Source organism: Barbus barbus (assembly GCF_936440315.1).
Source record: "Barbus barbus genome assembly, chromosome: 13".
NCBI lineage: Eukaryota > Metazoa > Chordata > Actinopteri > Cypriniformes > Cyprinidae > Barbus > Barbus barbus.
The window spans coordinates 309880-332500 of NC_136741.1; the positions used below are offsets into that span (position 1 = coordinate 309880).

At 41.4% G+C, this 22621-nt stretch overlaps 2 protein-coding genes across 14 annotated transcripts in view; both read right to left on the bottom strand.

Moving 5' to 3' along the window:
• Positions 1-741: 741 nt before the first annotated feature.
• On the bottom strand, positions 742-11343 carry LOC306879532 (GTPase IMAP family member 8). 5 transcript variants are annotated; one of them, XM_079432540.1, is made up of 6 exons: positions 11230-11343; positions 9185-9729; positions 7898-8183; positions 7070-7138; positions 4922-5145; positions 742-2807 (listed from the first exon to the last, which is right to left on the bottom strand). In XM_079432540.1, exons 1-6 carry the CDS (start codon positions 11315-11317, stop codon positions 2037-2039), a joined length of 1983 nt encoding a protein of 660 aa, XP_079288666.1. In that variant the 5' UTR covers positions 11318-11343; the 3' UTR covers positions 742-2036. The 5 variants fall into 5 exon arrangements, with proteins under 5 accessions (XP_079288666.1, XP_079288667.1, XP_079288669.1 ...); XM_079432541.1 differs by having other exon boundaries at positions 11150-11325; XM_079432543.1 differs by lacking the exon at positions 11230-11343 and adding an exon at positions 11150-11221 and having other exon boundaries at positions 7967-8183.
• A 503-nt stretch (positions 11344-11846) lies between these two features.
• hmgxb4b (HMG box domain containing 4b) overlaps positions 11847-22621 on the bottom strand; it is a 10988-nt gene continuing 213 nt past the window's right edge. Inside the window, exons 2-12 of one of the 9 annotated variants that reach the window (XM_079432551.1) lie at positions 21529-21657; positions 21392-21461; positions 19264-19506; positions 16884-17093; positions 16712-16815; positions 16479-16557; positions 15874-15938; positions 15644-15758; positions 13761-13987; positions 12218-12340; positions 11847-12124 (exon numbers count right to left, since the gene is read on the bottom strand). In XM_079432551.1, the coding sequence (XP_079288677.1) occupies positions 12080-12124; positions 12218-12340; positions 13761-13987; positions 15644-15758; positions 15874-15938; positions 16479-16557; positions 16712-16815; positions 16884-17093; positions 19264-19506; positions 21392-21461; positions 21529-21657 (1410 nt within the window). In that variant the 3' untranslated portion in view covers positions 11847-12079. Of the gene's footprint in view, positions 12125-12217; positions 12341-13281; positions 13988-15643; positions 15759-15873; positions 15966-16478; positions 16558-16711; positions 16816-16883; positions 17094-19263; positions 19507-21364; positions 21462-21528; positions 21658-22621 lie in introns of those variants that run through there. The other 8 variants (XM_079432552.1, XM_079432550.1, XM_079432549.1 and 5 more) reach the window with 8 other exon arrangements.

The window sequence follows — 22621 nt, forward strand, 5'->3', positions numbered from 1 at the left end:
TGTGTGTCCTGAGGCTGGCTGATCTCTGTGTGTGTGAGTGTGTGTGTGTCCTGAGGCTGGCTGATCTCTGTGTGTGTGAGTGTGTGTGTGTCCTGAGGCTGGCTGATCTCTGTGTGTGTGTGTCCTGAGGCTGGCTGATCTCTGTGTGTGTGAGTGTGTGTGTGTCCTGAGGCTGGCTGATCTCTGTGTGTGTGTGTGTGTGTGTGTCCTGAGGCTGGCTGATCTCTGTGTGTGTGAGTGTGTGTGTGTCCTGAGGCTGGCTGATCTCTGTGTGTGTGAGTGTGTGTGTGTCCTGAGGCTGGCTGATCTCTGTGTGTGTGAGCTCAGTCAGTCTCAGCACCAGCTGAAGGAGGGGACTCTTACTTACGCTCAGCTCTTGGTGTTTTAGGGCTTTGTAATGGTATGTGTTGGGGTCGCTTGTTTTTAGGTGTTTCCAGAATTTCAGGGCTCTTTTTTGAATGTTTAGAAGCAGAGGGTATTGGCCTAATTCTGCTCTGCATCCGTTGTTTGGAGTTTTTCTTTGGACTTTAAGTATTCTTTTACAGAAATCTAAATGTAGAGTTTCGATCGGGTGTTTTTCCCAATTTAAGAAGTCAAATTTTATAGAAGGACCCCACACTTCACTGCCATATTGAATTCAACACTCTCTCTCACACACACAAACGCACACACACGCTCTCACACATACTCTCTCTCTCACACACACGCGCACTCTCTTTCTCACACACAAATTTCTTATTTGGGTTTATATATATGTTTTATTTATTTTAAATTTTCCCCAGGCATTGTTAGATGTCAGTGTTTCCTGTCATAAAAATTTGATTTCAGAAACATCATAGCTACTGAGCTATTTCTTATGGTTTTAAAACTGTTTAACCTCAGAGATCTCAAAGTAAGTCTTATTTTGTGGTTGCTGTGCTTTTAAAATTAATCTTAATTTAAGTGAAGGATTTCGAAAATGACTAATCAGTGTTGAGTTCTACTGTAAGGTTAACTCTACCTGGTTTACATATTTGAAAATGATTAACACTTGAAAACTTTAGAAATTTAGAAAAGTAATCAAATGTAATCAGTTGCATTACTTTAACAAAGTCATTTAACAACTACTTACATTTTAAATAGGGTTACTTGTAACCTGTAACCTATTACATTTCCAAAGTAACCTTCCCAACTCTGGTCATAAACGTATAAAAGATCACCAGCCATCGTCCAAATCCTTCCCAAGTCAGAACAGTGAGCTGCAAGAACAGCTTACATTTCCAAAAACCTGCAGTACTCCGACAAGAAAAAGTGTGTACATCTGCTCAGACCCTGATGTGATGCTAAACACTTTCCACGTCAAAGACAGTTTTTACAGATATGAGCGCTGGCGTGGATTTAAGCAAACACACACTCTAAGATCAAATCTGAGCGTAGCACACTTTATAAATGAGGCCCTCAGAGTTTAAACTGATTTGTTCTTGTGTTCATGAAACTGTCGGTGAAGAATCAGAACGATCTGGAAACATTTAAACTTGAGTCCCTAAAGATGAATATACTGTAGTATACGACACATGTGTCCCTGCAGCACAGAAGCAGTCATGAGTAACACAGGTATATCTGTAGCAATAGACAACAATACATTGTATGGGTCACAATTATACATTTCTCTTTTATGACAAAAATCATTAGGATATTAAGTAAAGATCATGTTTCATGAAGATATTTTGTTAATTTCCTGCCGTGAATATATCAAAACTTAATTATTGATTAGTAATATGCATTGCTAAGAACTTCATTTGGACAACTTTAAAGGAGATTTTCTCAATATTTAGATTTTTTTTGCACCCTCAGATTTTCAAATAGTTGTATCTCAGCCAATAGCTTTTAGATAATGCATACATCTCAATTTAAAAAAATGAACCCTTATGACTGGTTTTGTGCTCCAGGGTCACATATAATATTGAGTTTGCACAAACTGACATGATACAAGAAACAACAACCGAGGGTATTATTTTACAGTTCACAGTGTCTCTCCATAGCAGATCACACGTCTCTTACTCTGTTTTCTGTTTGTTAAGTCTCCGTCTCCCGACCTCAGTGAGCACAGAGCCCAGCACGGCTCCGACAGCACCTCCTACAGCTCCTGCGAGGAACACGCCGAGCACCGCTCCCGTCAGAGCCCCGGCGGCCAGCAGCTTCGGCACGCGTCCGGCGCAGCGGCTCGTCGTCTGCCACACGGAGCGGAGCGGAGCCGGAGCCGGAGCCGGAGCTGAGTCCAGACCCTCGCTCCTCGCTGTGGAGAGCACTTCCTCCTTTTCCTCCTTCAGAGCGTCCAGAGAGCGCGAGGGGTTTGGTCGGTCTCTGTCTCTCCTGACGGTTGGGATCTGGTTCTGCTGGACGAGCGAGGCGCTGTAGAAGTCTCCTCCGCTCTCCTTCACCGTCTGCTGCACCTTCTCCAGCAGCTCCTTGGCGCCGCCACTCTGCAGGACGTGATAGCGATCGCCGCATCTCTGCACCAGCTCCAGCATCTCCGGCCGCTGGGAGGCGATGTAGGCCTCCACCTGTTCCACCTCCGCTGCGTCCGGCAGCAGCTCTGAGTGCGTGAAGAGGACGATCGTGTGCCGGTGGACGGCGTCCGGTCCGAATACGGCCTCCATTGCGCTCAGGGCTGACAGCTCAGAACGAGCAGGACGGTCAACTGGGACGCAGAGCAGGAACGCATGTGGGCCTGGGGCCAACAGAGCCACAATTGAGGAGATCTGAGCTTTCACCTCCTCAGGAGATCTCTCCGACTGAAACCAGTCCGGCGTATCAACCACTGACACCTGACGGAGACAGAAACAAGGTTCGATTACGCTTCAGAACTTAAAGGGGACATGGCATGCCCATTTTCCACAAGTTGGTATGATACTCCAGGGTCTTAATGAAAATCTGTAACATGCTTTCGTTAAAATGTCTCAATGGTAGTGTAAAACAACACCCTTGTTACCCTGTCAAAAACAGCTCTGTTCACAGCGAGCTGTTTCGGTGCATGTCCCTTTAAATGCTAATGAGCTCTGCTGACCCCGCCCTGCTCTTGTTAAATTCACCATTCATATTCATGCAGTTAAAACTGCTCAAAAACAATTTGACATACATTTATAAATGATTTAGTCAATTAGTCAAACACCTTTATTAACCCTCTACAAAGGCAACCTTAATGTAGTGTACTGGACGTGACAAAACGATCATTGCAAATCATTTGAACTTTGTGTCAGGACTTCAACAGATTGCGCATTCTCTTCAAAAACTAACATAATTCACTGCATCTTCAGCAGCTCAAATGTCAGGAGTAAATGACGACGGTTATGTAACCCAGAATGCGGCTGCAAGATTAATCTTTAATGAGCCGAAAAGATCGCACATCACACCTCTGTTCATCAGTCTGCGCTGGCTACCAACAGCTGCTCGCATACAATTCAAGGCATTAATGTTTGCTCTGGCTCTGCCCCCCTTTGCCCAACTCAATCCCAGCAGTCCTGAGCCCTGAACCATCTTCAAGAACCGGCTAAAAACACATCTCTTCCATCTTTATTTGACCCTACAACTCTAGCACTCTCTATTCTTTAAAAAAAATTAAAAATAAAATACTAACACTAGATTCTCTAATCTTTTTGTATTCTCTCCGTTTTTATTTTAATTTATTATACAATTAACAAAAGCAAAAAAGGCCTCTAATACTAGCTTAACTAAATTCCTGCAAGCGCATCAAAAAAGTGATGTGACAGAATAATCAATGGACTGATCTCACTGCATTAGAGCTGTGCAATTAATCTGGATTCAAATTCATTTCAAACTAATTTCGATTTCAGCCTCCAGTGATTATGAAAATACAATAATGGAGATAAAACCATCATTCTGCCCCCTTTCAAGCGGTGCGTTTACGTTCCTCTATAAAAGCCCATCAGTAAAAATCATGTAACGTGACACGCACAATGGAACGTGCTTGATTTATTAAAGTTGATTAGATTTATTCATGTTTTATAAGAACGAAACAGAACTTGCGCTGTTCCTCAGGAGGCTTTCTGTGCGCGCGCAAATACAGAACAGAATGGCTTGTAAAGAGATCTGTTAGCTCAAGGTGCACAAACGGTCAAATACACGCACAAATGTGTCAGAATGTGGCGCTTGGTGATTATTCACAAACTCTTGTCAGTTATGTCTTAAGTTAAAGTAAACAGTTTAGAATGAAAATACAAGCTTAACAGTAATTTATATCTGTGCAGCTCTTAAAGTGACAACAGGCTAAATTCCTTGCTGTCAACTGTGTGCTTAATATTAATCAAACAACAAAAGACAAAGAGAAAATCAATCACTGCAACCTTAGTTACAGAACATCTATATTTAATATCGATATCTTTAAACCACTCATATAAAGTTTTGGGCATGTGGCCCACTCATACTCATGTTAAATATTTGTGATTACAATATTGACCAAAATAATCGCGATTATAATTATTGCCATAATCAGGCAGCCCTGCTTTGCACAGCATTTTGAAATATTGTTATGGTCCTTCTGAAATGCCCGAGCAAAGTCTGTTGCCACAGTATTTCTGTTTAACTGTCTCTGAGAACGGTTACACAATGGCTTTCACAAATAGCAGCATCCGTCTGCGAAAGCAACGACTGCATTTATTGTGTTTCGTCTGCTCGCTCTGAGGTGCAAGTAATTTAGGTTTTTAGATATGAAAATCAATATTCAGTGGCTTCTCCCACTTTTCTCAGGGATATTTAGTGGCAGTTCATCAGGAAGTGATAGTTTTGTTCTCTTTGACTCGTTGGATGGTGCTTTGTTCACAAATGTTTTATGCAATATTCCAATTTTGCTGATAAGTTAACTTTGCAACTTTGGATGGAAACAGCTAATGGTGTGTTCTGTGTGGAGCTGTGAGATACTGACCCGCGTGTCCTGCACGAGCGCTCGGGCCTTCACACACTGCTGAGAGTCTGCCGTCACATCAAACTCCTCACGACCCAGAATGATGTTCCCGGCCGCACTCTTCCCAGAACCACACCGACCCAGCAGAACCAGCCTCAGCTCCGGCAGAGAAGAGTCGTCCAGAGGATCAGATACAGCAGAGAGAGTCTCACTGCCATCTGAAACCTTGTTAAAACTGTGATGGACTAGAAGGAGAAACATAAGCAAATGCATCAGTGCCAGCTCACAGTTTTCACAAACTGATTAACGCAGGGCGTCCAATCCTGCTCCGACCGTCCTGTGGATTCTAGCTCCAACACACTCGCCTGGAGGTTTCTAGTACTCCTGAAGACCTTGTTTAGCTGCTTCAGGTGTTTAGTTAGTGTTGGAGCTATTTTAGGCCCCTCCAGGAACAGATTAGTGTTTATTAGAGTGCTGTGTATGAGCTCCTGCCATCAATGACTCCTCAAATGTGAACCTGGACCACAAAACCATTCTTAAGTGTCAATTTTCTTAAATTGATATTTATATATTATCTGAAAGCCGGATAAATAATATTTCCATTGATGTATGGTTTGTTAGGATAGGACAATAGTTGGCTGAGATACAACTTGAAAATCTGGAATCTGAGTGTAAGATATCAGAGACTGAATCAGACACATTTAAGATGCATCAGAACATTGAAACCTGAGGAGCTGGACTACAGAGAGGCCTTAAAGAAACAGGACGCCGCTACTCTGAAGCAAGCAAACTCACCAGCAAGCCTCTTTCACAGAACAGCTTACAACCTTGAGACAAAAGAACACATTGATCATTCCAATTCAGGAAGGAGACTGTCAAATTTGTTGCAAGTAATCAAGACTGATGGTCACATGTAAACCTGTGATAGAAGATCATGAGCTACAGACTCTGTTGGGCAGGTCTCCACACATAGAAGACAGACCAAACCAACATTCCTTTGTCTAAAGAACATGCCTTTGTTCTCCATAGAACTACACAAATACTTTCTTTTTCATCCTAAAAGGACATTTCTATGCAGAACCCCATATTATGTTTGCAACCCACACATTTGACTATCCTTGTTTTAATCACTCATTGTGTATGTCTTGCTTTTAATAAGTATTGAATAGCTGAAGCCTTAAAGGGTAACATTCATGTTTGGTATGTATGACTTTGAAAATTCATGCTTTAAATGTTTCTTCCAATTCTTTGTAAAATGTATCATATTCTGGTTATAGAAATCACATTCAAAAGTATGCTTTGCAAGAGCTTGTAAAGTTCGGACCTCTGACTGAACAGATAACAACGATTTATTTGTGGGGTGGAGAAACAAAGCAATACCCCGAGCAAGGACAGTATCTATTTGGTCAAGACGTCCAGATGGGACGGTCTGAAAGCCGAGTTTAAAAACTCAGGACACCATCAAACTCTCTCTTAGTCACTCTCTCTCCTCTTCTTCTCTTTTGCCACCGCGTTTTGACGCTGCTCTTTGAGCGTGCTAATCATGTCTCTATTTGTTTCTCTGTTGATTAACATCCCGTGGTAATTAGGAATGACAGAAGCTTCAGTCTGGATCCAACCCTTAAATGATCTGAGATGCCCGAACACCTGAGAAAAGATGATGCCAACCCCTCAGAGGATGCCAACGCTCAGACAACATACACAATTACCTAATTTAGACATAAGTTAAATATATTAAGGTTCTGCAATATATAAATATATCGTGGAAACTTAATTTCCTGTAGAGCTGCTTTGTATCGTAAAAAGCGCTATACAAATAAACTTGAATTGAATTAATCAAAAATTAAGTTTTTATATTTTTATGGTAGGAAATGTACAAAATATCTTCATGGAACATGATCTTTACTTAATATCCTAATGATTTTTGGCATAAAAGAAAAATAATTTTGTATGGCAATGTATGGCTATTGCTGCAAATATACCTGTGCTACTGATGCTGCAGGGTCACAAATTACGTGACTTATGGTTAGTCCTAGTGCTTCCTAACCCTAACACGATCAGGTGCACCATCTTCACCTGCTGCAGCATATAACAGGTGAAAACCCCACCGATGCACACCGAGCCAGAAGATCACAGAGACGGCAGACAGGACAAATAATATAAACGTACTGATGTTGACGAAGCTCTGGCTGTACTGCACCTCTGGCACCTCCATCATCTGACTGAGAATAGCTCCCTCTGGAGTTACACACAAATATAACATCTCATAAGTTCAAACATACCATTCTTTCCAATGGGATTTATGTTGAACATCACCTGATCAAACCGTAAAACAGGTCTCATTGCATCCGCTATTAACAGCTGTATGAACTAAATGTAGATTTTTAAGGTAATCAGCTAACTTACCTAGTTTTTTAATGTTGGTGTTTTATTCAATTTTAATATCAAAATGTGAGTGAGAAGGAAAAAAACCCATAACTTTTAGATATCAGTCTGCAGATGTGATGAACATCGGTACCCAAGAACATACTCTTCGGGATCTCCTTTGAAGGTGTCTTGAGTAAAACAGCTCTATATATAACGAAGCATACACAATGGTCTGAATCGGAAGCGATGTGACCTGTTTCACAGAACACACAGAGCCTGAGTCCCAGTGTGCATACTATCCATCCTAGATTCGATGTGATATTAGTCATTTTCAATACAATTTAGGGCAGATAGTGTGGCTAGTATGCACACTGGGACGCAGGAAGAGTGTTTTTGTGCATTGGCAGCAACACGTCTCTCAGCTTTAATATTTGCATGATTAGTTTGATTAGATCAGGTGTGTCCAATCCTGCTCCCCGAGGGCAGAACTCGTCTCTAACACCCGGAAGGTTCCAGTGATCCTGATTAGCTGGTTCAGGTGTGTTTAACTGGAGCTGGAGTAAAGTCTGGCCTCCAGGAACAGGACTGGATCAGCTGAATGACTTTCATGTGTTTGTTCAGTTTTAGCACCTTTGTTGAGTTTGAAGCTCGGGCTTTTCTCCAGCGGTGTGTGTTGGGTGTGTGTTTCCTCACACTCACGCTGCTGCGACTGAAGCCCGTTGGTCAGGTGTCTCTCGATCATTACATCACTTCCTGTTTCTTCTGTGTGTTTGTCAAAGGTATTGATTTGTGTTTGTTTTCCTCTGATGCCTCCGTTCCCCACCGTGTCTCTCGTCTGTGTTTTCTCCTGCTCTCTGCCGTCTCTCTCGTGTGTTTCCAGGCGGAATCCTCCGGTCCTCTGAATCACCTGCTCCACCTGAGACACAGCAAACTAGTCAAACACTTCCCACAATCACAGCATTTTCTTGCTTAGTCTTCTTGTCTTGTTTTCTAGTATAAATATCTTAATAACATTCTTGAATCAAGATGCATTTATTTGACATGTAAAATGACTTCAGATATCAAGTCTTGTTTTTCTGAAAAATGATTTTGCTTAAAACAATCAAAAATATCTGTCAATGGGTTAAGACAAATAATCTTAATTCAAAGGCTAGACAAGATTATTTTTCTTACCCTGTTGGCAGATATTTTTGATTGTTTTAAGCAAAATCATTTTTCAAAAAAACAAGACTTGATATACATAATAAATATACACAGAACACACATATATTATGTAAACACAAATGATTATTTTGGATGCGATTAATCACAATTAATCGTTTGACAGCACTAATATCTACACTATAAAACAAGACTAAAATGCCAAGAAAATCTTTTTTTTGTAGAGTAAAACTGGACTTTGTCCAGCATAATCATCCCATCCAAAGCAGCCTGAATTGTAAGATCAAATGTCCATTATTTTATTTCAGTATCAAAACATGATAATGTCTTGATATAAATGCATTCAATAGAGTAATCCCTCCATCGCTCATAGTGTCTCATGAAAAAATACCATATAGGATCAGGTCAGGAGCCCTACAGGACTGGTCTGAGCTCTGGTGAAAGGATGAAAGATCAGAACTGAACACCAAATCAGACCAGAGCTGCATTTCTCAAAAGCACTGTAGATTGTGAGGCCCGTTGGTGTCAATGGTTTCTAAGATCCAAGTAGGTTTATGATGCTTTTGAGACGCACAGCTCAGGCGTGTCCAGTTCGCTCCTCGAGGGCCACGTTCCTGAAGGGTTTGACTCAAACAAGAGCCTGGTTAGCTGCTTCAGGTGTGCTTATTTAGGGCTAGGACTAAACTCTGCTGGAAAGAGTTCCTCTAGGAGCAAACTGGAATATACTGGAGTAGCTATAGAGGGCTGTCTCCTCACCTTCTCCAGCACTGCGAGGACCTGCTGTTTGTCGTCGGGTCTGCGGTTACTGATCACATGGCAGCGGCCGTGGCACCTCCTCACCACCTCCTGCAGCCCTGCCTCCTTCCTCAGGTACTCCTCCAGACTGCAGCCCATCAGGTATTCTCCACAGGTGAGCAGCACCAGCGTGTGAGCCAGCACCGACGGCCCAAACATGCGCTCCAGCTGATCCGGGATGCGCTGCTCCACCTCCGTGAACTCCCCGATGGGGATGAGGATGAGGAGGACGAAGGGCCCGGGAGCGCTGGAGCCGAGGAAGCTCCGGGTCTCCTCCTGGATGTGGGCCTCCAGCTCCTGACCGCGCCAGTACCAGCGAGGGGTCTCCACGATGCTCAGCCGCCGGCCCGCCGACAGTCCGCAGCGGATCTGACTCACGCGGGAGGAGGACGAGGGGCCCGGGGCCGAGCTCTGACCCAGAAGAGTGTCTGCTGTCATGGTCTTCCCACAGCCGATGCTGCCCACCAGAACCAAACACAGCTCGGAGGAGCAACGGCCAGAGCCCACTGAAACAGAACCACACACTAATCAGCAGAGCTGGGAAGGTTACTCTGGAAATGTAATAGTTACACTACTGATTACATTTTACATAGTCTAACTTGTAATCTGTAACCTATTTCGATTACTTTATAATTACATTTGATTACTTTTTTACATTTCTAGCAAATGTTTTCAAGTGTTAATCATTTTGAAACATGTAAAGCATCAATAATAATGTTACAGTAGAACTCAACACTGATTACTGCCAGACTCACTTTAATTAAGATTATTATCATTTTAAAGCACAGCCACCACAAAATCAGACTTTAGCACCTCTTCTTACTTTGAGATCATTCTGAGGATAAATACTGATTTAAAATCATGAGAAACTGTTTAATAACTTTGATACTGTTTTTTTAATCAAATCTCTGCATATCTACGACAGGAAACACTGGCATCTAACAATGTTTTGGAAAAAAACTGTTCATTTAAAATATAAAGCAGATACACAAACCCAAATAGGAAATAAACCGTTATGGAATAATAAATGTGTCCTAAACTCCTGAAACATTGCTGTCTCATATTTCAGTGCAGTCGATTAAATTTGGGAAAGAAATCAATCAAATCTGCTTGTGTGTGTGAAAATGTTCAGATGTAACCCCCTTTGTAATCTTTATCATTTTCATAAGTAACTGCGATTTAATTACAAGCTTTTTTCTCAGTAACTGTAACAGATTACAGTTAATTTAATTTAAAATTAAATCACGTAACTCCATTACATGTAACTAGTTCCTCCCCAACACTGCTAATAAACACAAAATCTGACTCTGGAGAAGCCCCCCGGAGCAGGACCCCATCATGAGCTGCTCATGAAGTCTGGCTGCATGCTGCTTTGAGCTGTAGATGTCTAATAACTCCATGGCAGCAAAACAAATGGGCAGCCAACACTGATTGACTATGACGTCACAAGATCACAGAGGGTCAAAGCTTGAGAAGTGACGTCACAGGCAGCAGACCGACTCTTTAAGAGCCTCCAGAAGCTGAGAAACATCTGCCAGAACATAAACGATAACAATACATTTCTGGGGTTCAGAACCTCATTCACTGAACACTTGCTGAAAAGAAACAGGTTTTAGTTTCAGACTATTTTGAGTTTCATGTGTTTAATATCTCACGTTGCCTCTCTTGTATGCGAGACACCTGTCTGTCCAGTTACGCAGGATTCAGCAGACTACTCTCTCTCTCTCTCTCACACACAATTACCAACAGAAGACATAACTTCAACAGAGTAAATAATTAAACTAGTCTCGTGTGTGTCTCCTCAGTCATGAACGTGCCATGTTTAATAAAATGACTACTTTAATGAAATGTGAAATTTTAAGTCAATTACAAGCCCTTGCTGTACTGCAGGAGAACACGAAGATGTGAGGATGAGTGTGATCTTACCCTGATCAGAGGAATCCATGTGTGTGTGTGTGTGTGTGTGTCCGTCTCTCAGTGTGAAGCGTCTCTGTGTGTCTCCTCACCTTGTCTCAGGTGTGTCACACACCTCGTCTCTCTCCAGCAGCTGTGGGTGGAGGAAGAACACACTCCATGTGTGTGAATCACAGCCATGCAGCCGCACCCAGACCCACCAAACCTGCAGCAATCTCAGCCCAGCCTAAACTGGTTTGAGGTGTTCATTTGTTACGCTTTGTTACCCCGACCAGCTGAAAAACGCATAAAACCCCTCTAAACCTGAGACCAGAGCAGGCTGGTTTTGCAGGGCTTGCTGTTTCTACAAAGCTCAACTTCTTTCTTTCACATCCAGAGACTCCACGAGTTGAGTTTTATCTAGTTTTTGAGCGCAGAAACACATTTAGTGTCTAACCTCAAGCTCACATGTAATCAGTGGCTTTGATGCTTGAAGTCTCTTTAAACAGAGCATCTGTGACATTAAACCAGATGTGTTTTTATTCAGGAAGAGTTTAATTAACTCACCCGATGAGATTCCCTGCATCAGGACTTCAGAAGAAATTCACGCTGATGTCTGTAACGCTGAGAATGCCTCACACTGTGAATCACTCATCTTTATATTCTCTAACCGAAAATATTCCAACTACAAAAAAAACTAAACAGTTGAAACCTAAAAAATGGCCCACTCCAGAGTTAAAAGAACATACTAAAATGGATTTTATTGAGGAAAAACAACAGAAATACAAAATCAACATTAGATCAGATAAAAATGGAGCGCAGATTTAAGAAGCAGGTTAAAAGTTGAAGTGTGTGTGTGTTCATCCAGTGCAAAACTGTGCGAGTCGTAAAGTCTTTAGTGGAAGGTTTGATCAGAGCCAGAAGAGACGCTCGCAGCACCATCGGGACTTCAGCACCAGTCCTTCACAAACCCGGCATCACGTAGGCGATGTTGTCCAGAGTGTTTGACTGATCACAGACACACAGAGGGCAAATCATTTCTGATGTTGATGATATTGATTATACTGGTGTTTATCTATTAAAGCCATGAAGGGTCAGTACCAGCACATGATGTGGGCAGCTGTTGAGTTCTGGGACCTGAGTGGTGAGACAGGTCAGCGGACCCAGAGCACACAAGACTGAGTCCAGCAGAACCGACAGAGAGCCGGACACCGTCACCATCCCCTGAAACACACACGTCACTCAACCCCTTCAGCAGGTGTTTAAAGAAACAGATCCAACTATCAAACACTGGCCACTTTCCCACCATTGCGCCAAATCAGTTCTAGATGCTTTTATAATTGCTCATCATGAAACGGCAGTTTCACAATGAGATCAGTTCTCAGAGCGTCTGGGTTCACAGTAAAGCAGTGAACTTCTGAAGTTAATATTATATAATAAAATTACATATAAAAATCATTAGCAGTAGTACTAGTAGCTGTTTTTTCAGGAGATATGACAAAATACATCATTCGGTTAAGGCGGAAAGTAAAATGATTGCCATGGCAACCACAAAGTGTTTTGTGATGGCTCCATTTCTGAAAATGTTCAGGGCACTAACCTGTACAATTGCACCAAATTTCATGCTTTTATGATAAAGTGAACATATCAGCTCAAATTTTGCACAAATCACCTGAGCTATAAGAGGTTTGGTTTGTAAAAAGGTTTGAAAAACCCTGTATTAACTCTATATGTGTGTGTGTTGTATATGTTTGTGCGGTGATTATATGTGTGTGTTGTATGTGTGTGTCTGTGCAAGTGTGTGTGTGTTGTATATATACAGTATATGTGTATGTGTGTGAGAGAGTGTGTGTGTGTGTGAGAGAGACTGTGTGTGTGTGTATGTATGTGTGTGTGTGTGTGTGTGTGTGTGAGAGAGAGAGAGACTGTGTGTGTGTGTGTGTGTGTGAGAGAGAGACAGTGTGTGTGTGTGAGACGGTGTGTGTGTGTGTGTGAGAGAAACTGTGTGTGTGTGCGAGTATGTATGAGAGTGAGTGTTTGTGTGTGTGTGTGTGAGAGAAACTGTGTGTGAGTGTGCGTGTGTGTGTGAGAGAGAAAGACTGTGTGTGTGTGTGCATGTTTATGTGGTTCATGAGGACACAAATGTGTATAATGACATGGGTATGACAGAGGTATTACAATATGAAGGTGGTTTATGAGGACACTGCCTATGTCCCCGTAATTCAAAAGGCTTAAAAAACATACTAAATGGTGTTTTTTTTGAAAATCTAAAAATGCACAAAGTCTCCTGTGAGGGCTAAGTTTAGGTGTAGGGTTGGTGTAGGGCAATAGCACACACAGTTTGTTCAGTATAAAAACCATTACGCCTATGGAGAGTCCCCATAAACCACAAAAACCAACATGTGTGTGTGTGTGTGTGTGTGTGAGAGAGAGAGAGACTGTGTGTGCGTGTGTGTGAGAGAGACTGTGTGTGTGTGTGTGTGAGAGAGAGAGAGACTGTGTGTGTGTGTGTGAGAGAGAGAGAGACTGTGTGCGTGTGTGTGAGGGTGAGAGAGACTGTGTGTGTGTGAGAGAGAGACTGTGTGCGTGTGAGAAAGAGAGACTGTGTGTGTGTGAGAAAGAGAGACTGTGTGTGTGTGTGCACCTCAGTCTCCTGCAGCCTGCGTCCGATCAGACTCAGAGACTCTCCCAGCAGCTGCAGGTGTGCAGCCGCGTCGATGGGATCCATGTCTGGGTCTCTGAGTGGGGAGAGTGTGGCAGTGTTCGCCGGCCGCGGCGCTGATCCGTTCTGAGCCGGAGCGACTGCTGCTTCCTGCCTCTTCAACAAAACAGCGCCCCCTGCAGGACCCACGGCCGTGCCTGATTGATGCCCTGAACACCAACACCAAACACATCAGCTGACATCAGTGAGCTGCATCACTATGGAAGCAGAATAATGACAATAGTTTTTGAAACATAAAGCATGCTGAATTCCACAAATCGAAAGATGCATTGCAACTAACAGTGCTTGAATTTGAATGCCTTGTATTTCTAGGGCTTGCATTTTTAGGTCCTGAAAGTTTATTTAAGCAGTGAATATTTCAATTCAAAATATTTCACACACATTTTCATCATAATTCATATTCACCTTCCAGAATTCACTTCCAAAATAGTCAATCTATTTAAAAATACGATGTATAATATTCGATAGGCAAATTTCGGTCATTTTATTTCACTTTCCAAATTCGCTGTCATAAATTCAGTGGTTAAAATTTGGCTGAAAATTCAGCGTTGCACATCTGGGACCCGCAGGAATAGCAGTAGAGCACAGATGCATGATCTCCAGCTGATGTCAGCCGCTCACCAGCAGGTGGCGCAAACGGCTGTTGATGACGGGCATATGTGGATCAAGTCATTCATTCACAAAGCATGCGCTAAGTAGAAGTTTTGATTATCGGGGCCAGTATAAACACGTGTAAACGCTGATTGTGTGTATGGATGGAGAATCCGCACAGTATCAGTATTGAGTCCGTGAAATGAAAGCGTGATACTCTACCACGTCGGATTGTGCAGTCGAGCAGTTGCTCTCCACCGGTGACGTCGTGAGAAAAACAAATAAATAACAACATATTTTAAAATAAATAAATAAAAAGTGTCCGAGTTATTTCCGCCTTGTTCTAATGTCATGCTGACCTGTCGAAAAACTCTCGTGACGGCTAAAATGTTTTATTTAAAAAAAAAATCAAATTTCATGTGATTGTGTATTTATTTTAAATTATGCTTGAATATTCCCAAACTATGACAGTGCGATCCCTGTGTGAGATATGTGATTGTTGTCATATATTATATTTCTATAAAAATCTAAAATACATGTTCTGATGTACTGTCGATATATTTTGCATAATCATCAGTAAAGTGTATTCTGAGATCAGAGGGCTTATATCACTGCATTAGTTCACTGAGGTGCGTTACGCGTCGTTGGGGAATCCTGGAGTGTGATGTATGAGGGGAACCCCAGTATTACAGCACAGCTCACACAAGCCATGATACAAAGTTACAGAAACTAAGCAACGGAAAGCAATATATGTCTTCCTCAGATGTAATGTTATTTCTGTACTTCAGTGTTGGGTAAAAGAGCATTATAATCTCCTTTGCGGTAGAGAAAGCTGCTTATATGTAGGCTACGGGAAACAGCAAAGATGTTGAATGAAACATACACACGATCAGCGTTTCCACATGTTTATACTGGCCCCGATAATCAAAACTTCTACTTAGCGCTTGCTCCACTTCTGCAAATCTGTCGAATATTATACATCGTATTTTTAAACAGATTGAATCTTTTGGAAGTGAATTCTGGAAGGTGAATATGAATTACATTTTTAATTATGAAAATGTGTGTGAAATATTTTGAATTGAAATATTCACAGCTTAAATAAACAACTATATGTTAAATTTCAGGACCTAAAAACGCAAGCATGCTTTATGTTTCAAAAACTATTGTCATTATTCTGCTTCCATACATCACCTGACTGTCGGACAGCTGCTGACCTTTGACCCTGCCACCATCCTTGAGCGCTCGGTACGCGTGCTGCTGTTTGACGTGTTTGCTGCTCTCAGACTTCATCTGCTTCCGCTGCAGGTACTGAGATCGCTCTCGCCACACCTGAGAACCAGCAGCCTGTCATCAGTGACAGCACACACACACACACACACGCTCTCACACACCTCATACATGTACGTGCGCGCACACACACGCTCACACACACACACACACACACCTCTTTGTCTCCCTCCGGTAGCTGCTTCCAGGCATCAGCCAGTCTTTTGCTCAAATCCCCAAAATCTGAGCTCAAATAAACACAGAAACACACTGACATGAAACAAACCTTCAGCAGTTCACTCCACAGACGTGACGCCTGCAATAAATCAGCTCCAGTTCTGCTGGAAACTCAATCTGATATTGTGTCAGAAATATTACTACGCTAACTTATGAAATAAAATTATAATTAATATCAAATATTAATTTTAGTTTTACAATACAATTATAATTTACAACAATGTATTTCTACCTTTATTTTTATACAATTAATACTACTACTAAAAATAATGATTATTATTATGACAAAAATAGACATTATGGTTTGTAAGAAAACAGTTTCATGTTGAATTTAACTGGTACTGTCACCATCACTCGTACTGTAAAGGAAAACTGCAAACAGCAAGCTTAAACCTGATTGGCTGATCTATTCAGAGATTCAAAGTTTTGATTGAGATGCATGAGGAGATCCTTGAATGAATCAGGGAAACAAATGAACTGTAATCAAACATCTACATGAGACACAATCAGGCTGATGGATGAAGATGATGATGAAGATGAACTCACCGAGGCCTGGCTCTTCCTCCAGAATGCTGCTTCTGTACTCCTTATAAAAGATCTGATACGCTGTCAGGACCTTCTTCTTCTGCAGACACACACACACACACACGCACACACACGCACACGCGCACACACACACACACACACACACACACACACACACACGCACACACACACACACAGTGAGAGACAGTGAAGCTCCCGGTGTTTCGCTCGTGTGTCTCAGTGCTTCTCCTCACCTTGTCTTTGCTCTTGCGTTTGCTTCCATCCTCTCTCTTCCTCCTCTTCTCCTCGCGGCTGTGATGGCCTGTAGTGCAAGCGCTCCATTCTGCGCTGCCGTTGGCTGAGGACAGAGAGGTCAGAGGTCAGGTCAGAGCGGCACACAGAAGCTCAGAAGCGCTGCGTTCGTACCTGTTCGTTCTGTTCTCTTGGCTGATTTACTTCTGTGTTTCTTCTCACGTGAATGGTCGTGCTCCTTCTTTTTCTTGCTCTTCTTGCTCTTCTTCTTCTTCCTGCTGCTGTGTGACGAGGATTCGTGGATCGTGAGTTTCCCACATTCACTGTCGTCAGCGGAGGACGAGCCGCTGCTGTCGGCCGCGTCGTGACATCCACCGTAATGACCTGACGGACATCAGAAATCACTGTGACACGAGCCTCTGCACTCACTGTACACACACAAAGCTTGAAGTGATCTACAGCCGTCACAAACTGAGCGAGAAACGCTGATCTGCAGCTTATACTCGTTACAGTTAGTCTCGTCATCTATTACTGTACATTAATGCCACTGAAGGGTCAGGATCCTCCACTAGAGGTCAGTGAATCGTATCATGTACAGACAAACAGGGCTGGGCTGACAATATCAAATTTACCCATTTTAAGCGATTTCTTAAATCCCATCCTTATATGATTTCAGCTGAAGCATGAACAAAACTGCTTTGCATTAATAACTATGAATGATATGAAAATACAGATGCAGAACATATTACTGAATAATGAATCATGTTTAATGTAATCAGTCAGTGTTTCCTTAGAAAGACATAAAACGTTTTTATTAGTGTTGATCATTATAATAATAATAAACAGCAGCTGAATTTAATAGTTTGGGCTCTGTTGCTAATTTAAACCTATAATTTTACACTAAAGTACCAAAGAACAGGGTTCTCTGTTTAGTTTACAACTTTAGTTGATAAGATTTGTTTGGATAACACTTTATTTAAGGTGACCTTGTTACACATACTTACTATTATAATAACAATAATTACGCATAATTACATGCAAGTAACCCTAAGCTAGGGGTGTGAGATATGATTTTTGATCTGAAAAAACAGATGTGTGCCTGTATATTAGATGACCGCAGCTCTTAAAGGGACAGGACTAAACATGCTGCCATTAAAGACATAGTTCACCCTAAAATTTCATTTCTGTCATTATTTACTCACTCACATGTTGTCCCAAACCTGTATTAATTTCTTTCATGTGCTGAACACAGAAGATATTTTGAAGAATGTGGGTAGTTGCTGGTCCACATTGACTTTGATAGAAAGAACAATCCTATGGAAGTCACTGAGGACCAGCAGCTGATTGCTTTTCCACCTTCTTCAAAATAGCATTTATGTTCAGCAGAAGAAAGAAACTCATTCAGTTTAAAACAACTTTTGAGTAAATGATGGTATAAAAATAAAACATTATGACAGAATTGACAAACAGATGACAGAATTTTTATTTTTGGGTGAAATATTGCTTTAATGTTAACAAAACAACAAAAACACAAAGAGAAAAATCCCTCACTATTCTTGACTGAAAAACTTCAATACAGTTGCTTTAGGAATCAATCAATCTAGTGTTTTATTGTTATATTTGTTCATTCAGTTTCTTGAATGCTCTGCTAAATACACCTATTGTACCTGAAAATAAAGCACTGTTTGTTTTATTTGTATATTAGTAATGTGTATCTTTGTTCTTATTTTTTAATAACAAAGATAAAATGACAACTTGCAAAATAGTAAAGCAACATTACAAAAAATCACGATATATTTTTCCATATCGCCCACCTCTACCCTACGCCAAATCCAAACCATATAGTAAGTACATAGTTAATTAATATTACTCAGTCCTTAAATGTAACAAGGACACCTTCAAATAAAGTGTTACTGATTTTTTCTGAAGAAATACAGGAGTGTGGTGTACCTGATATCTATCCAAATAAATCCATGAATCACATTTAATTATTTCAATTGGAATCAAACAATGAAACAAACATTTAAGTGAGGTTTTTGCACTTACTCTTGATGAGTTTGCAAGTTAGTGTTAAAAAACAACAGTTAAACCGGTGTAAGAGCATAAACTGAAGAAGTGCATGCTTTCATAGAAAACAAAGCTTATTTTCATTTAGGACGCTCTGTGCTGTTTGTAGAAATCGTATACTGAATATGGATTCTGCGTCTTTCCCAAATGTCTGTTCTGGGAGTGTGTAAGTGAGCGGTGTAAGATTCTGTGAAACAGCAGCAACAAATGCACAGCAATCCCTGTATTTAGCAGTGAACTACACTCTTTTCACTGCAGGGGCTCCAAAGTCACAAAAACACACAACTCGTTTTGCTTTAACAGATGACTTCAAGCTTTAACTGGTTTTACACTAAAAATGCAGACATCAAACCGCAGGGCTCCATAAACATGAGGTCGTTCCACATAAATATTACCAATTTAATTAACAGTAAGAGGTTGAACTTTCCCTCTAACAAGCATGAAACACTGACTCTGATTGTTCCTGATGTTGTGAGCGTCTCCTCACCTTCCAGCTCCACCTCCTCGCCCACCACCGGCAGCCCCTCGCGCACCACCTGCGGCCGCTTTCTGGAGGACGAGGCGTCTCTGGAGTCCATCGAGGGGTACGGCACCTCGGCGGTGGGAGAGGTGATGGCCTGCAGGAGACCCATGGCCGTCACGGCCGTCTGAGGCGAGGCCGCCGGGTCCGGGAGCGTCAGGAGCGAGCGCTTCTTCTTCTTGTGATGAGATCCAGAGCTGCTGTGATGATCTGCACCAGAGACACAAACACAACCTCATCTGTGATTTCCAAACGCATTTTAGAATCAAATGGAATAATCTAGTAATTCCTCCTGCACTGGTTTGATCTGTTTCCAGAATGAATGGACAACAAGGGCTTCTAGCAGGGATGCACTGAATGTTCGGCAATCGAAATCGGCTGAAAATAGCAAAAAAAGCTCTTTCGGTGTTCGGCCAAATAAGCGAAAAGACTGAATAAATTTTAGCAAACAATTAAATTTTTTTTTATGTGATCAAATAGCAACCAGCGTAGAGTGAGAAGCGCGCACTCTTTATAACGCAGCAAACACTTCAGCGGCGTTTAAAACTGTCCGAGAAAGACACAAATCATTACAAGCACCGACAGAGAGAGACTCTCCAGCACTGCATCACATGTCTTCCATGAGAAGAGGAAGCGGTGGGTGTTGCTGGTTACTGTATGATGACTGAAATATGGCCTTAAAACAATTAAATAAACTGCAGAACAGAATGTTATGCTTTTATAACATTTTTATGAATGTTTTGAAGGCATGGATGAGACAATGTGATACATGCGACAAATATTGTCCCGAATACGTAATGAGAATCATAACGAGGAGCACTGAGGTCTTCCTGCGGGTTTCTGCCAAAAAAAATAAAAGCTGAGAAAAAGCAAAAACTCCAGCAACATTCATCAATGTTAGTACTGTAATTTTACTGTTGTTCTGTAAAATAAAATAAAAAAGCATGACGATGATAATGATAATAATCATTACAACAGCTCTATTAATACATTATAACATTCAGACATGGTGTTCAAATTGGGATCTGTAATATTTTCTAATGTTCAAAACTGCATTTATTTCTACAGTAAAAAAAATACAAAAACAGTAAAATATTACAATTTTAAACAGCTGTTTTCTGTGTGAATATGTGTTAAACTGTAATGTATTTCTGTGATCTGCAGCTGTATTTTCAGCATCATTACTGCAGTCTTCAGTGTCACATGATCTTCAGAAATCATTATAATATTCTGATTTGAAGTGACATTCAGCCAAGTATGGTGACCCATACTCAGAATTCGTGCTCTGCATTTAACCCATCCAACGTGCACACACACAGCAGTGAACACACACACACACACACACACACACAGCAGTGAACACACACACACACACAGCAGTGAACATACACACACACACACACACACACACACAGCAGTGAACACACACACACACAGCAGTGAACACACACAGCAGTGAACACACACCCGGAGCAGTGAACACACACACACACACAGCAGTGAACACACACACACAGCAGTGAACACACACACACAGCAGTGAACACACACACACACACACACAGCAGTGAACACACACACACAGCAGTGAACACACACACACAGCAGTGAACACACACACACAGCAGTGAACACACACACACACACACAGCAGTGAACACACACACACAGCAGTGAACACACACACACAGCAGTGAACACACACCCGGAGCAGTGGGCAGCCATTTATGCATTTACTGCTCAAAGTGTCCAGTTTTCTTTAGCCAATCACATGCTTTGTTGCTGTAATGTCTACTAGAATGTTAAATTATGTTCAGTGTTAAATAGTTTTAAATAGCTGTTTTGTAATTGATTTTTTCTTTGAAAAGCAAGAAAAAAAAACAGTAAATAGCACATTTTGGCTATTTAATTTATGCAATAGTGAAAAAAAACCTGGCAAAATATATGGGGAAAACATGAAAAAACATGTTCAGTATTCGGCCCAGAGTTTAATTTTTTTTTCGGTTTTGGCCAAGAATTTTAATTTCAGTGCATCCCCAACTTCTAGAACTGAAATGCAGGCACTCACTCTACAGAAATCCCTCGAGACACACACCTCTGTAGAAATGATCCTCATAGTGCTTCTTCTTCTGAAGCTCACCGCTGGCGTAAAAGGCATCAGCGTCCTGTGGAGAGCAGAGTTCAGTCTCTACACACACACACACGCTGATCTCTGTGATGATGATGATGTACCTTGAGCCATTTCTTGGAGGTCTTGCGCACCTCTGCATCGATGATCTCTTCTTCTCTCAGCAGATCTTTGTAGGATCTTCTCTTTTCTCTCTGACTGCGGCCGGCGACCAGACTCACCTCACCCTCCATCTGCACACACACAGATACACACACAGATACACACACACACACAGATACACACACACACACACACAGACACACAGATACACACACACACACACACACACACACACACACACACACACAGACAGACACACAGATACACACAGACACACACACACACACACACAGGTTAAATAGGCAAGAATAAGTTCACCTGTAACACGTCACTTTCACTTTTCATAAGTTTGTGAACCCTTTGAACATATGTGACCGTGGAGCACAAAACCAGTCTTAAGTGTCAATTTTTCAAAATCATCTGAAAGCTGAATAAATAATCTCTCCATTGATGTATGGTTTGTTAGGATAGGACAATATTTGTCTGAGATACAACTATTAGAAAATCTGGAATCTGAGGGAGCAAAAAAATCTAAATATTGAGAAAATCTCCTTTAAAGTTGTTCAAATGAAGTTCTTAGTAATGCATATTACTAATTAATAATGAAGTTTTGATATATTTACGGTAGGATATTTAACAAATATCTTGATGGAACATGATCTTAATATCCTAATGATTTTTGTCATAAAAGAGAAATGTATAATTTTGATCCATATAATGTATTGTTGGCTATTGCTACAGATACAGCTGTGCTGCTGATGACTGCAGGGTCACAGATATAATGATTAATCTCTCTGTTCTTCGAGGACTCAGTGATGATTGACAGGGATGTTTAAAGGGGTCATAAACTTCTTGCAACTGTAACTGTATTTACAACACATCGTGTTTTGCTGCGAGTGGTAGTGTATTTACATGCATGTGTTCGTGAGTTTGAGTGCGGATATAAACATGTATGAACGTGCGCGTGTGTTTCAGTGTGTATTTGAGTGAGTTTGAACGTGTTTGTGTTGTTGTTGTTGTTATCTTCTATGCTAACATGCTAACCGGCTAAACTTATAACTCTACTAGTGATTCACAGTATATTTCACATAAACC